The sequence below is a fragment of the Bombus affinis genome, chromosome 4 (assembly GCF_024516045.1).
Source record: "Bombus affinis isolate iyBomAffi1 chromosome 4, iyBomAffi1.2, whole genome shotgun sequence".
In the NCBI taxonomy this organism is placed as follows: domain Eukaryota; kingdom Metazoa; phylum Arthropoda; class Insecta; order Hymenoptera; family Apidae; genus Bombus; species Bombus affinis.
In genome coordinates this window covers 11,643,262-11,657,630 of record NC_066347.1, presented here as the reverse complement: position 1 = coordinate 11,657,630, position 14,369 = coordinate 11,643,262, and the positions used below count along the sequence as shown (strand labels likewise).

The window sequence follows — 14,369 nt, the reverse complement described above, 5'->3', positions numbered from 1 at the left end:
CAACCGCAGAACGGAAGCCAACGGAAGGCAAAAGTTTTAAAAATTGATCGAAAAACTTTTGAGAAGCGATAAATTTTGCATAAACGCATCTAGAAAATAGTTTGTCTCGTTAATTTCCTAGTTTTTAGGACAACAAGGGTAAACTAAAGTTCCATTACGTTAATTAATGTTAATTAATGTTACACGAGCAAACAAAGAGAGAACCGTTCTTTGTTCCGGACGCTCGCGCGGTTACGTTACAAATAATTTGTTAGAGTGGACAGTAGGTGTCGATAACACAACCGGCATGGTAAAAGATAATTTCATTCAATACTTCGGTAGCAAACAGGCAATGAGCGCTTAATAGTCGTTTGTACTTGGCTTACTTAGAACGATTGAATGAGGAGGCTGACTTGATTGGTGTCGTCGTACGACGACTTCGCATCGCCACTACCGACTTGAGTACAAATGGGGACTGAGGTTAACGCGCCATGATGTCACTCTCTGATATCATAGTGTCCATATTCGGTAAAATTGCCAAGCCTTCGACCAGATTGTCCCCTCAATTTCAATCTCCACGATAATTCAGTAGCACGTGTATACCATCGGCACGTGTGACGTGACACACTGTATATTCTATACACGATACATCGTATGTATAACTAACGAAACGCTCGATTATATTTGATGTTTAATAATATTACGTACATAATATTACGTCTAATGTACCATTACAGTTGGAAGAAAATTTCAAGGGAAATTGAAAATAAAACGACTATAATAGCGCCAGACGAGTTTACCATATCGGGAAGGATAAATATTATAACGCCGAATTTTCAACCATTTCTTTGCAAACTTGTGAAACTTGATCCTAACCGGTTTGTTGTAACATTCGCGCTACGTGGATTTGCAATACGATCCGGCTGCAACTACTTATAGCATTCACGCACGTTTGTATTTGCTATATACACGATCTATAGCTCAAATGAATTTTTAGTGCTTAAATTCTCAGCGCTCTGTATTTGCGCACAAACGTATCCATTACATCAGACATCTAAATATTATTATTAATGAAACATGGTAGCATAGGGGATAACTTTTTTTTTTTTCTTTTAAACCGTTTATTTATATAGATCGCATTAACAATGTCATATTTGATATCGATGGTCGATGGTCATCCTTCATTTTGCTACACGCGCGTGAAAGCAATGTTAGTACACGCGAATAAATGTAGCCATATCACTGGCCAATGTCACTGCCACGAATAAACTGACAATATGTAATGCGATGACAAGTGCCCGTAATATACTCGGTCGATTGTGCAAGAGTAATTTCTTTGTAATTTGCTTTTCTTAGTACACTCTGGTATTACAATTTTTCCATTGAATCCTTCGACACTGACAAGCAAATAAGTATCTCAATATTTCATTTAGTTGTATCTACTAAACAATGACGATGTAAATAAGTCTGTAAGAAATATAAATACGACGTTATTACTCCTTGGTATATTTTTACTTTAACCATGAATAGAAGTTTATTTTAAGTCACCAACACCTATCCAACTTTGCATTTACCTTCTGTCGACATATTAAACGATATTACTCAATGGTATAACACGTATTTATGTGCGTAACGATGATGCACGAACGTTTACGAATGAACGTAAAGTAACAGCCTGTTTTCCTCAAGAAAATACATTCTAATGATTATCCGATACACATCGTATCGAAGGAAAATATTTCCCTTTGAATCGTCGTCGGTTAACGCGCCCGCTCAATTGATCTCAAGTCCCCCTTGCGTCTACTGTCGCAACTAAATTAGCACCTCGTGACGCTTATCACAATCATGAAGAACTATGTAAAAAATGTTTTTAATAGAAAACAATCAGAATATGCGAGTAATGGAAAAAAGCCATTTAACAAAAAGAAGTATAGGCTGCAGAAATACAGTAATAAATACAAAGGTACGTTCGTGAGACTATCGAGTAATCTAGTTTACGTATAGGTTAACTTCAAATATAATTAAGAATATTATTCTTACTTTTTAATTGTTCTATATATTGCAGTTAATCAATGGGAGCAACGCAGGAAGAAAGCTGTTTTACGAGGATTTTACAGGCAAATTGGCAAGGACCAGCAACAAAATCTAAAGAAATTCGCTTACGAGGTTAATGATCAATATGGTCACGAGTATGTATACTTACCACGTTTTATATAGGAAACAACATCTTCAAAATTCATATTGATCTTTAAAGATAATTCCTGTTTGTTCGAAGGAAACAACAGAAAAGGATAAGTGCGTTTCATAAAGCAAGACAGGAATTTCTCGATAAAAAGAATGAAGAGAGGAAGCAAGAGGAAGAAGCTTTCCAAGTGAGAGCAGAAAGGGAGGAAGCGCTGAAAAAGTATAAAGAGAAAAGAATGCAAACGTATAAACAACTTTCGAGGAAAACAAAAAAAGGACAACCTGTTATGAATGTTAGGTTAGAAATGTTACTTGAGAAGATACAGCAGCAGGTGGCATATTGATATAAGGAGATATCGTACATTTTTAAAAACGTGAATGATCTCTGAAGTTGACATATTGTAAATACATTTTTTTATTTAAGAAATATACATGCAATAACAAACAAATTTTCAATAAATACCTTCCCGTAAACTTAACTTCGTTTAATATGCTTTTAATTAAATCAAATTTTGACGACCTAGCTTAATTCAATTTAACGTATTAATTGCATGATAAAAGGAACATTAGAAGTTTTTTTAGTTTCCAAAACCTCTCACTATTTTACAATTATATTTTGAAATAAAATTTGTATCGTATGATCTTATTATTTACAGTACAGAGTTATTAGACTTTATAGAATCTTCTCTTTTATGTTACTAAGAAATGTCAAAATGACCGTAAAAATTGAAATAACGAATATCGATATGATAACAATAATTAAAATTTGTCTCATACGCTATGAGCAATGACATAATCATATAAAAAGCGATCGATGAAATAGCAGCAGATTTGAAATACGAATTTACCCGCGCAATGTCGAAAGCGCAGGCTTAGTGGCATTTGACGGGTAGCCGTCAGCTAGTCAGCGGTTGCAAATGGCGACAGCCACAAAATCTCTGGCACCGACTCGCGAATAGTTTCACGCCTACCGAGTACTACGTGACAGAGCTGTGCGTGAACGTTACCCTAACCCAGATTGGTATGTACTTAAAACTGATCCAATAACCAAGAAGATGCGTAGCAGATAACCTTTTCCTCAGAAAACATAGGTCGCACTGGTTGCATTTGCCATCAGTACGACAGGTCATCGGAGACAGAAAGCCATCGTTCGATCTATTAATCCGTTTCCAAATATTCTTTTTGCCTGTTCGATCCATACACGTTGAATTATTCGGTGATTTCTTCGTGAATGTTGCTACAATCTTTCAACATAATGTCGGAAGTTTTCACGTAATGCGAACCACTATCAACGTTTCCATCACACCGCTGTCAAAGAGCGTTTGCCGTCGGAATCTAGGACGCGCTACCGGCTTAATCACTCGATTTTTCTCTCGTGCGTCGAAGTAGACGCTGCATTATTTCGCACAACTTGCCCTTTCAATTCCCAATGTTCGTGTAATATGCTAGTTTTATTCGCTAATATCGAACGTATATCTAACATGGGGAATTCTTCTTTAAAGTTATTTGAAGAGACCAAGGGGCTCGTTGGTTCGAGTACACTTAATCAACGAACATCGTTTAAATCACTTTCTTGAGCCTTCCCCTATGCGTCTATTGCATGCCGTCAAATAAAAACATATATTTGCGAGTTTACAATTAACTTTCCATAAATTGTCCCATAAGCAGTGATATGAAGAATTCCATTCATTTTTCTGTATATTTATTTTAATATCACATATCTCTATCTATGTTTATTAAACACCATTTTATAACTACGTATATCCCTCTGTAATCCAAAAAATATCCTGGCATATATTTTCTTATAAACATTTATATAATTGAAATGTTTAATTGTTATAAAAAATAGCTTGTAGATAGATAGATGTTAATACGTGTTTTCGTGTTAACATAATTTTGTAAATTAAAATTATGTTTCTCAGGGATATGAGTACAAATTCCTTTCATTGTATTTTATTTCACAGGTGGTTTTAAATAGAAGAAGACAAGATGCCGGCTGTGAGAGGAGATGGCATGCGTGGGCTGGCTGTATTCATTTCTGATATTAGAAATTGTGAGCTAAAACACTTTTCTTGTTACTTATACGTCTTTAAATGATACTTTTAAAAAATGTATTAACTTGCATCTTACATCAGTTCTAACTAGACACTCGTGTACATTATATGCTATCAGATAAAAAAGAAAACTCGTTAACTTTTGGATCATTGAAATTTTGACCCATGTTTCACTAGGAGATATGATGCCATTGAAACAAACATGACACATAGTGTATTTAAGGCAGTGAAGAGTAGGAGACAGGGGGCGGAGTTCTGATATAGCCGTATCTTTCTGATATAGCTTGCGCTCCAGACACTCATATGTAATACTTGGCATAATAGAGTAAATGAATATTAAAACTAACACTTCCAGCCACCTTGAGAAATCTTTATAGATACGAATAGAATGTAAATTAACGTATGGTTTAACTATATAATCTTTATGCTATATATAATGCAATAAATAATTATATAAGAAGTAGGATACGAAATTGACTCTTATAGGACAAATCAATACATCTATACTTTGATGCCTGTCCAAGTGGCATGCAGCCATTATAGTTTTCTATAAAAACAATGACAAATGTATAGTTATATACGTGTGTGTGTGCGTGTGTGTGTGTGTGCGCGCGCGCGCACGCGTGTGTGTGTAAATGCGTGTCATCAATAATTCCATATTCACAGAAACGATCTGCAAAAGGCTTAAAAAATTATTAATCACTTTGTTCTGTTTTGCCTTATTCTATTAGGTAAAAGCAAAGAGGCGGAAATAAAAAGAATAAACAAAGAGTTGGCAAATATTCGTAGTAAATTTAAAGGAGATAAGACACTCGACGGTTATCAAAAAAAGAAATATGTTTGCAAGCTACTTTTTATTTTCCTGCTTGGTCATGACATTGACTTTGGACATATGGAGGCTGTTAATCTACTTTCATCTAACAAATATTCAGAGAAACAAATTGTAAGCGTTAAGACCTATTGAAGTAAATAATGCACACATAAATTATGTTGATGCTGAAGTTTAATTTTATGCAACTATTACCACCACTTTTAGGGCTACCTTTTCATATCAGTTTTAGTAAATACAAACAGTGATCTCATTAAATTAATAATTCAAAGTATAAAGAATGATCTTGCATCACGAAATCCCATTCATGTAAACCTTGCATTGCAATGTATTGCTAATATTGGTAGTAAAGAAATGGCAGAGGCATTTGGCAATGAAATACCAAAACTACTCGTTTCCGGGTATGTAGCTAAAGTAATTAATATTTCATACCCCTTTACGATTTACTCAAAGAAAGGAGAAATGATTATAAATAATTTTTTATTTTAGAGATACTATGGACGTTGTGAAACAAAGTGCAGCACTGTGTTTATTACGGTTATTGCGTACTGCGCCGGATGTTGTTCCTGGTGGAGAATGGACCTCGCGCATAGTTCACCTTCTAAATGACCAACATCTCGGTGTTGTTACCGCAGCTGCATCTTTAATAGATGCTCTTGTAAAAAGAAATCCGGACGAATACAAAGGATGCGTCAGTTTAGCAGTTTCAAGATTGAGCAGGGTATGGCATAGCTTGTTAATCCAGTCGATGGTTAGATGTCAGTTTGTTTATTTTTACTCTACCTCAATAGATCGTGACATCGAGCTACACAGACCTACAGGATTATACATATTACTTTGTGCCAGCGCCATGGCTCTCTGTTAAACTTTTACGATTACTACAGAATTACACCCCACCTGGTAAATTATTTTTGTTCAAATTGTATAATATATTAGGGTAGCCACAGCAATAATTTTATTGTATTTGTTACTTTCTAATAGCTGAGGATCCAGGTGTAAGGGGTAGATTAAACGAATGTTTAGAAACTATATTAAACAAAGCTCAAGAACCGCCAAAATCAAAGAAGGTGCAGCACTCGAATGCTAAAAACGCTGTGTTATTCGAGGCCATTAGTTTAATTATTCATAACGACAGTGAACTGCCTTTGTCGGTTCGAGCGTGTAATCAACTCGGTCAGTTTCTATCCAATCGTGAAACTAATCTTCGTTACTTAGCACTCGAATCCATGTGCCATTTGGCTACATCAGAGCTTTCACACGAAGCCGTGAAGAAACATCAAGAAGTCGTCATTCTTTCTATGAAAATGGAAAAGGACGTATCTGTTAGACAACAGGCTGTTGATCTTCTGTATGCTATGTGTGATAAAAGCAATGCGGAAGAAATAGTACAAGAAATGTTAAACTACCTCGAAACTGCTGACTATTCTATTAGAGAAGAAATGGTTCTTAAAGTCGCGATTCTAGCCGAAAAATATGCTACCGATTATACTTGGTACGTTGACGTTATTCTAAATCTCATTAGGATAGCCGGTGATTATGTTTCGGAAGAAGTATGGTACAGAGTTATCCAGATTGTTATCAATAGAGACGACGTGCAAGGTTATGCAGCAAAGACTGTTTTCGAGGTAGATAACGCACAATTGTATATATATCTTTTTCATTTCAATATTTTGTTATAAATAGGATATTAAATATATGTGATATTTGGTAGGCCTTACAAGCACCAGCTTGCCACGAAAATATGGTTAAAGTTGGTGGTTACATACTTGGGGAGTTTGGAAATCTCATTGCTGGTGATCAGCGCTCTTCTCCAGCTGTTCAATTTCAATTATTACATTCCAAAGTAAGTTCTATAAACTCTTACATATTTAAACATTTCATATTTAATATATTAATGCCGTTTCTTTTCCTTTTCTTTTTTCTCTGTTTAATTTTTCAGTATCACTTATGTTCTCCAATGACCCGAGCGTTGCTACTTTCAACCTATATCAAATTTGTTAATCTGTTTCCTGAAATGAGAAGTCAAATTCAAGATGTTTTTAGACAACACAGTAATTTACGTAGCGCCGATGCAGAATTACAACAAAGAGCTTCAGAGTATCTTCAGCTAAGCATTATCGCCTCTAGCGATGTTTTGGTAAATAACAAGTCCAATTCAAATTAATTTCAATTAGCGTATCGCCGTTCCAGTACAACAATGACGCAACTGTAAAAAGATTATTTTTCAGTTAACGAAGAAGATCGATTTCATTTAATAGAATTTGTAATTAAATAACGAAACGAATGTTTCATAATGTTGCGTTAAACAATATTGTTTGCATTCTCTAGTTACTTTTAAGTATGTCTGTGACGCAACTAATACATCAATTATCGTTACGAAGTGCGATAGACAAAAACAAATATTTCAATAACTACGTTATTGCCATCCATTGGCTAAGAATGTTTGGAAAATTACGAAACTTTTATAATGGAGAGATTAGATATGTTTATTACTAGATTTTTATTACGCTGGAACGGGGCGATATTTATAATTGTATACGATATGAAAGTGTATGTGATTCCAGCAATGTTGGTGAATATTTGTAATTCTCCTTATAGGCTACAGTATTAGAAGAAATGCCAGCATTCCCAGAAAGAGAATCTTCTATTCTCGCCGTTTTGAAAAGGAAAAAGCCAGGACGTGTCCCCGAGAATGAGATTAGAGAAAGTAAAAGTCCTGCACCAAATGCTAATCATCACGCGGAAGCGCCCGCCAGTGCCACAGGAACTGTTAATAATACCTCGGCAGATTTATTAAGTCTTTCTACACCTCCGTCTTCTCAACCAACTAGCAATACAGGAGTTTTACTTGATGTACTAGGTGATATTTATAATATGCCAAACAAAGTTGCTACTAATGGTGCCCAAAACACGTATAATCCCAAAAAGTATGTTGACGTAGAAAATATTTAATCGAGAGAAATTTTCGAGAAGGTACTAGACTTTAAAGTGCCTTATGATGCTCTATGCCTTACAGATTCGTGTGTAAGAATAACGGCGTATTGTTTGAAAATGACTTAATTCAAATCGGAGTAAAGTCAGAATTCAGGCAAAACTTGGGACGTGTCGGTCTTTTTTACGGAAACAAAACTCAGTATGCCCTTCACAGCTTTCAACCTCAACTATCTTGGCCCGAGGAAAATCAACAAAAATTAGCTGTACAAGTAAAACCGGTCGATCCCGTGCTAGAAGCTGGTGCTCAAATACAACAAATGATTAATGCAGAGTGTATCGACGACTACAGTGGTACGATAAGCTACATAACATTCTAAAACAGATGTCATCAAACTGATGTTATTCACTTTTATATTGTTTGAATTTTCTTCTTTCTATATTGTAGATGCACCAAGCATGATCATTTCCTTTATTTATAATAACGTGCCACAAAAGATAACAATGAAGTTACCATTAACGATCAACAAATTCTTCGAGCCTACAGAAATGAACGGAGAATCATTCTTTGCACGGTGGAAAAATCTTGGAGGGTATGTAACTTATCGTAATAAATACTCTTTACTATCGTCATTTTGGTTGTTATTTCTTTTAACTATTACATTAAAATTTATTAATTTATTAAATATGACAAAAGTCAGCCGTACGTAATCAAATAATTTTAGAAACTGTTTGATATATTTTTATTATTCAAATAAAAGTTATTTCGTTTAGCAATACGTTGAAATAATATTATATAATCAACTTACTCTTTTAGAGCCAATCAACAACGTTCGCAGAAGATTTTTAAAGCACAACAGCCGATGGATCTTGCGCAAGTTCGCACGAAATTGCAAGGATTTGGAATGCAATTACTCGATGGTATCGATCCGAATCCTGATAATTTCGTCTGTGCAGGAATAGTACATATGAGGGCACAACAAGTAGGATGTCTCTTACGTTTAGAACCTAATAAACAAGCGCAGGTAACTTTCAAAGCTTCTTAAATATTGGATCTCTTAAACCAAGAATTCGGTGAGCCAGTTGTTAATGTCATCTTGTAGATGTTCCGTTTGACAGTACGTTCGAGTAAGGAATCGATGTCAGTAGAGATCTGTGACCTGCTGGTGGACCAATTTTAAATGGCCTAGCAGGCGTGAAGCTAATTTAAGATACGTTAAAACGCCGTGGGAAGACATATCGTGATCACTGAAGGATGTCGTCTCTCGACGTTCAAAAGATATTGATGATTATTTGTTAAGACATATTTGTTGTACGCAAGCTTACACTCGCAACGCGGTCACGAGAACTGAACTCTTGTGTAGGCGAAACATTGTTACCACGTATAATCCTACGAACAAAGCATAGGATTGCTAAAAATACGATAAAGGCGAATTGTGTACATGAAAAAGAAACAAAAAAAAAAAAAAAAAAAAAAAGAAAAAAAGAAAAAAAAGAAAGCAAAGAAGCTATGCGACATACGATGACTATAATAATGGACAATATTGGTCCATGAACGAAGGTAACAAGTACAGAATATTACCTTTATTTCTTTTTTCTTTCTTTTTTTTTTTTCTTAATTTAATATGTGGCTTTAATAAGAAGTTATAATTTGTAACTTATCCAATAATGTGTAGATGCATGCCACGGGTATCCGCAAAAAAAGAAACGGCCAAGAATCACACTGCAAAGCGTTCAGGTTACTAGCATATACTTTTTATAAATGATGTTTATAGTTATCCTTTTCAATGATGAGTATTTTTAATGAGTTTACTGTATCACGCAAATGCGTCGGCTACAGCGATTCTATATTTATTAGCCCGTACTATTGAATTTGTATGCTCGTGGCGCATTCTCATCTATACCTTTAGCTTCCCTTTTTGTATGTACGATCTTTTTCGTGCCGATTTTCGTTTCTTTTTTTGAGATTATTATTGTTGCGCGAGCGAGAGTAGATTTGGACACGATGACAGTAGTTGTATGATATTAGTTGTCTATCGTAGACTTTTCCTTGTATTTTACGGAGCTCAAAATTTCTTTTGTAATTAGTAGATTCGAGATGATCGATCCCATCCCGATTCCCTTACCTTTGCTCCGCTTGTTCTCTGATCCTTCCTTGGTTTTCTGTACCTCATACGTTGACGTATAAAATCCATGGCTGGTTTTATTTTTCGGCTGACAGAGAAGAGCAATTAAATTCATCGAGAAGTAAACGAACAAGAAAAAGAAGAAGTGAAACAATAATCACTAGAAGAATTTTTCTAATCATTTTTAACGAATCTTGTGTGAGATGTATATTTCAGTAGTATATCTTGTACAGATGATATTTACGAATACGTTGGAGATTATTATGTTTTGCGAGTGATAATGGAGAAAGAACAAACAAATAAATAAATATGAAAATAGAGCAGCTGTGACGTTTGAACCGTGTTAGCATTGGGATCACATGCTTCACGATTACTCTGTCTGTTGTGGAAATTGTAAAGCTCTAATTAAATTGTATATAAAAAAATTCATTAATTAAATGTGCCAATGACAGGGAGTCATTGCACGAGACACATAGAATCTGTAGTTGCAGGCATGACGATCTTGTAATATCGTTCCATCCTGCTATTTCATTTATATATATATATACATATATATATATATATTTCTTTATCATGCGAACACGAGATGTATATTTTTTTTATGTTCGTATATAGCATAAATTTATATTCGAAAGCTTTCTCCTTACTCCACCTGTGATTCCCTTTTATCGTTTCCGACTGTGTGTTACGTACGTACTAGCATGAATCGAAAACTCTAGCATGACCTATCAAAAGATCTGTATATAGAATGCGTTTCTAAGGATGCAGTGCTATCAATGTTTCATCTCAACTTTAATCGCTGTTAAGCATGGGAAAGAGTATATCCTAAAAATTTATGGAAGTCGGATAACAATGTATCATAGATCTAGTTAGCCCTAAAAATGTAAGTTCAAAGAACGCTTGCATCCTCAAGAACGTGTTCCTAATATATGCATACGTTTCACGTCGAAGTTACACAAGCGTTTGATGAATATTTATGAATCAAATGAAACGGGGAAACGTTAGATAGAAAAAATAAATTTTTTTATTTAACGCCCAATTTATTTATTTTTTTTTCTTTTTTCATTTAATTCAACACTTCGCACGAAAAATGCTTGTATATTTTTAATTCAAACTTTGTTTCGTCGTAACCTTACCACGAATTATTGTTTTACTATTCTATAGTATTTAATTTAAAAACGCGGTACATTGAAAATATATATACCGTGTCCAGCAATAAAATAATTGCATAGAAAACACATATATATGTACCTAAGAGAATTTTACGAGCAAGTAGCGAAATTTGCATTTTGTTTTTATTTAGGATAACACGATAACATAATACATACATTATATAAGAATTATAAGAAACGAACACATTCCTTACATAAGATAATATAAAGGAAAATTCGTACATATAGTACGTATGTAGAAATACTTTATATTTAAATCGATTACATGATTTTGAAAACCTATTTTTTAAATCGTGCGTCGCTTCTCAAATATGGAAGCGAAAAGTCGCAGAAGAAAAGAGCAGGATCGAGTTTCGTTATAAGTTACATAAGTTCAAATCAAGTCCTTCGTTTCATAGTTCCTGACATTTTTGCATCGGTTTTATTCGGTTTTGTACATATAAATCTGTGACACAAAATACATCTTAGATATTTTCGATCTTTAAATACGAAACAATCTTATGAACGAATAAATGACGCGCATATAATTATTAATCGATTGATAATAGAATAATCGCCCAGTCATGGATTTGTTGAGAGATGATTCACATTTAAAAACGATTTAAACGAGGTTCATATGACGACTACATCATTTTACACGCGTCAGAGTGTTTATCTTCGCAGAAGTGTGAATCATGTTCATCCGATTAAAATGAAATACAAATGATTCGTATATATATTATATATATACACGCGTGGATGCATATATCGTATAATAAAATACACATAATCATATATATATATACACATATATACTTATGTATATACATATATCTATATTTATATATATATTTATATACTTATAAGTATGTGTGTATATATATATGTATATATATATACATACATTGCGAATTATATCGAGATGTGTGCGGTGACACACGATTGTTGTATTATTACGTTGCGGTGTCCTGATCGAATGGCGATCGTGACATACGTATTAATGAAACGCGTTTGTTACAACGCTGCAGAGATTTATTCCGATAAATCGAACATCTGTCTCGTTACTTTTTGCTTCCCGTGTATAGATTTAATGTAGGAGTTCGGTCGTAGAAGAAAACGCAGTCACAAGTTACTAGCGGGTTTGCAATCGACCGCTCGAATCGAACCAAAACCATTCAGCACAGATGCAACGTGTGTACACTATGAAGTTGATCGATGTTGCTCATGAGCTTCGGAAAACTGCTTCGTTCAGTACATACCGGAACTAGCATAAATGTATAGCGTATTTTACCGTATTTGTAGATCCGTTTCCCTTCTGTTGTATAATCCGTGCTCCTTTTATTTATTTGTGACCGTGGTACGCAAAAAGCGTAGACTAAGTAGACATCGATGGCCTAACGAAAGGTTTTTAATATGCGAATGCGAAAATTTTCTAAATAAAGCCAAATATAATTAGAAGAAATTAACTAACAATCTACCGACAATATCTTGTTGCGCTATAACTATCGATTTTCGAACCTGTATTAGAAATTTTGTACGCGAGTATGTACACTGCACATGGTTGTGAAGGTACGTAATCTTGTTCGTTGAAAATTTTGATAGAAATTATTTACTAGTATTTGATGCACGTATAAAAGAAAAAGATGTAATAATCGCATTTATAAATCATAATTCGTTAAGCCATCGAAAATGTTGGTTCTTCGTTCGTCGTTGTTTACTTTAGGATAAGCATAAATCGACGCGCACGGCACAAAGTACGAATACAGGAATTGTTCACACGATTACGAAAGTTCGATCGCCGATCAATCAATTGATATGATATTTTGTCGATAAAACGAGATTTCTACATTTGATCTTTACACGAGGAAAACTGTAAAATTCTCAAGTTATTTAACAATTGCGTTTATTTAATTTTCCGTCGACGACAGTAAGATACACTTTATGAGATGAGCCTTTTGTGATCTTTTTGCCAACATCGTTTTATATTGTTTAGCTCTACTTACATGTACGTTTGTAAAATGCTATTGATTTATGCTATTAAACTATACATACATATATGCGTAATCTCGTATAAGTGTGCTCTCTCGATTATTTGATCGGCTTTGGTATTAATGTCGTACGCGCTTAAGTCGAACGTAGCTTCGTTTTATTATTCAAATTATCGTAGCAAATTATCGAGAAATCGAAAAAATGCCGAAAAAATGAGAAAATTTCAATTCGATCTTTCGGGAAATATAATTATATCGATGGTATAAGCTTAGCTTGAATTACGATTTGTGGAATTTTTGAATATTGAAAAACTAAAAAAAATTATACTTTAGATTTATCTGTAGATTATAAATAAAAATTTCTTCTATCATTTACTTCGTCCATTTGGAAAAGAAAAAGGGCGAAGTATAACTCGTTTGAAGAGTACAGCGAACGTGGTAAACAGGATTTTGCTAAAAAATTGTTCAAATTGAATCGTGTGAATCTTACTTGCGTACGTTGTCTATCCTGAAGTGCGCGACAATTCGAATATCCTTTCGACGTTTGCTAAATTGCATTTGAATTTTTTCGTTCGTAGTCTTCGCAGCATAGAAATCGAGATATCTTGCAGGCTTAGCTTAGCGTTCGAAGCTTTCAAGCATCGTGCCAAAAAAATAAAAAGTAAAAGAAAAGTAACGCTTTATTCTTCGATTTGAAAGTATGAAAATTTCTACGGGGTCCACGTTATGTCAATGAACAAATCATACGACTATTTAGAGAGCGTTATAAACTTACTCGACGATGTTCCGTGAATTGTTGCGTTCGCGATTTATCTTTATGCCTAACTCGAAGAACGTCCTGGAACACGTTACAGTGGTTCCGCGTTACAGTGTGTTTTTAGCGATAAAACCGATTCGTTTCTCGTTTTTCACATTTTTTACGTAAGAATTGTTCGGTGATATGTCAGGCATGGATTGCGAAAAATAAAACGCAAATCGCTGGTTTGCCGCAAGAAAGTGTGTGTGTTACGTTGATATAACTTGGAAAAATTTCGTTGTATATACCGTACAGAATAGTATCGAGAATCGTCATGATCAAAGAACACGACAGATCTGACAGGACAACAAATAGCTGAACAGTGAACATT

The 14,369-nt window shown here is 34.5% G+C and overlaps 2 protein-coding genes across 4 annotated transcripts; both read left to right on the top strand.

The window, feature by feature from the left end:
- The first annotated feature begins 1,758 nt into the window (after positions 1-1,758).
- On the top strand, positions 1,759-2,642 carry LOC126915149 (thyroid transcription factor 1-associated protein 26). Its single transcript, XM_050719588.1, has 3 exons — positions 1,759-1,942; positions 2,045-2,168; positions 2,255-2,642. Exons 1-3 carry the CDS (start codon positions 1,825-1,827, stop codon positions 2,505-2,507), a joined length of 495 nt encoding a protein of 164 aa, XP_050575545.1. The 5' UTR covers positions 1,759-1,824; the 3' UTR covers positions 2,508-2,642.
- Positions 2,643-3,030: 388 nt separating this feature from the next.
- On the top strand, positions 3,031-11,557 carry LOC126915068 (AP-2 complex subunit alpha). Of its 3 annotated transcripts, XR_007710015.1 has the most exons (15): positions 3,031-3,184; positions 4,128-4,216; positions 4,949-5,160; positions 5,254-5,447; positions 5,536-5,767; positions 5,838-5,946; positions 6,028-6,671; positions 6,758-6,889; positions 6,986-7,183; positions 7,645-7,973; positions 8,063-8,331; positions 8,426-8,570; positions 8,795-9,002; positions 9,081-9,538; positions 9,654-11,557. XR_007710015.1 is itself a non-coding variant. In XM_050719418.1 (14 exons), the coding sequence occupies exons 2-14, from the start codon at positions 4,153-4,155 to the stop codon at positions 9,156-9,158; spliced, it is 2,814 nt and encodes a 937-aa protein (XP_050575375.1). In that variant the 5' UTR covers positions 3,031-3,184; positions 4,128-4,152; the 3' UTR covers positions 9,159-11,557. The 3 variants fall into 3 exon arrangements, 2 of the variants coding, with proteins under 2 accessions (XP_050575375.1, XP_050575376.1); XM_050719418.1 differs by having other exon boundaries at positions 9,081-11,557; XM_050719419.1 differs by lacking the exon at positions 3,031-3,184 and adding an exon at positions 3,249-3,594 and having other exon boundaries at positions 9,081-11,557.
- The last annotated feature ends 2,812 nt before the right edge of the window (positions 11,558-14,369 follow it).

Coding starts and splice junctions, on each gene's coding strand:
- LOC126915149 (XM_050719588.1), top strand. CDS start 1,825: ATGAAGAACTATGTAAAAAATGTTTTTAATAGAAAACAATCAGAATAT. Junction 1,943..2,044: donor ATACAGTAATAAATACAAAG/GTACGTTCGTGA, acceptor TATATATTGCAG/TTAATCAATGGGAGCAACGC. Junction 2,169..2,254: donor AATGATCAATATGGTCACGA/GTATGTATACTT, acceptor GTTTGTTCGAAG/GAAACAACAGAAAAGGATAA.
- LOC126915068 (XM_050719418.1), top strand. CDS start 4,153: ATGCCGGCTGTGAGAGGAGATGGCATGCGTGGGCTGGCTGTATTCATT. Junction 8,332..8,425: donor GTGTATCGACGACTACAGTG/GTACGATAAGCT, acceptor TCTATATTGTAG/ATGCACCAAGCATGATCATT. Junction 8,571..8,794: donor CGGTGGAAAAATCTTGGAGG/GTATGTAACTTA, acceptor TTACTCTTTTAG/AGCCAATCAACAACGTTCGC.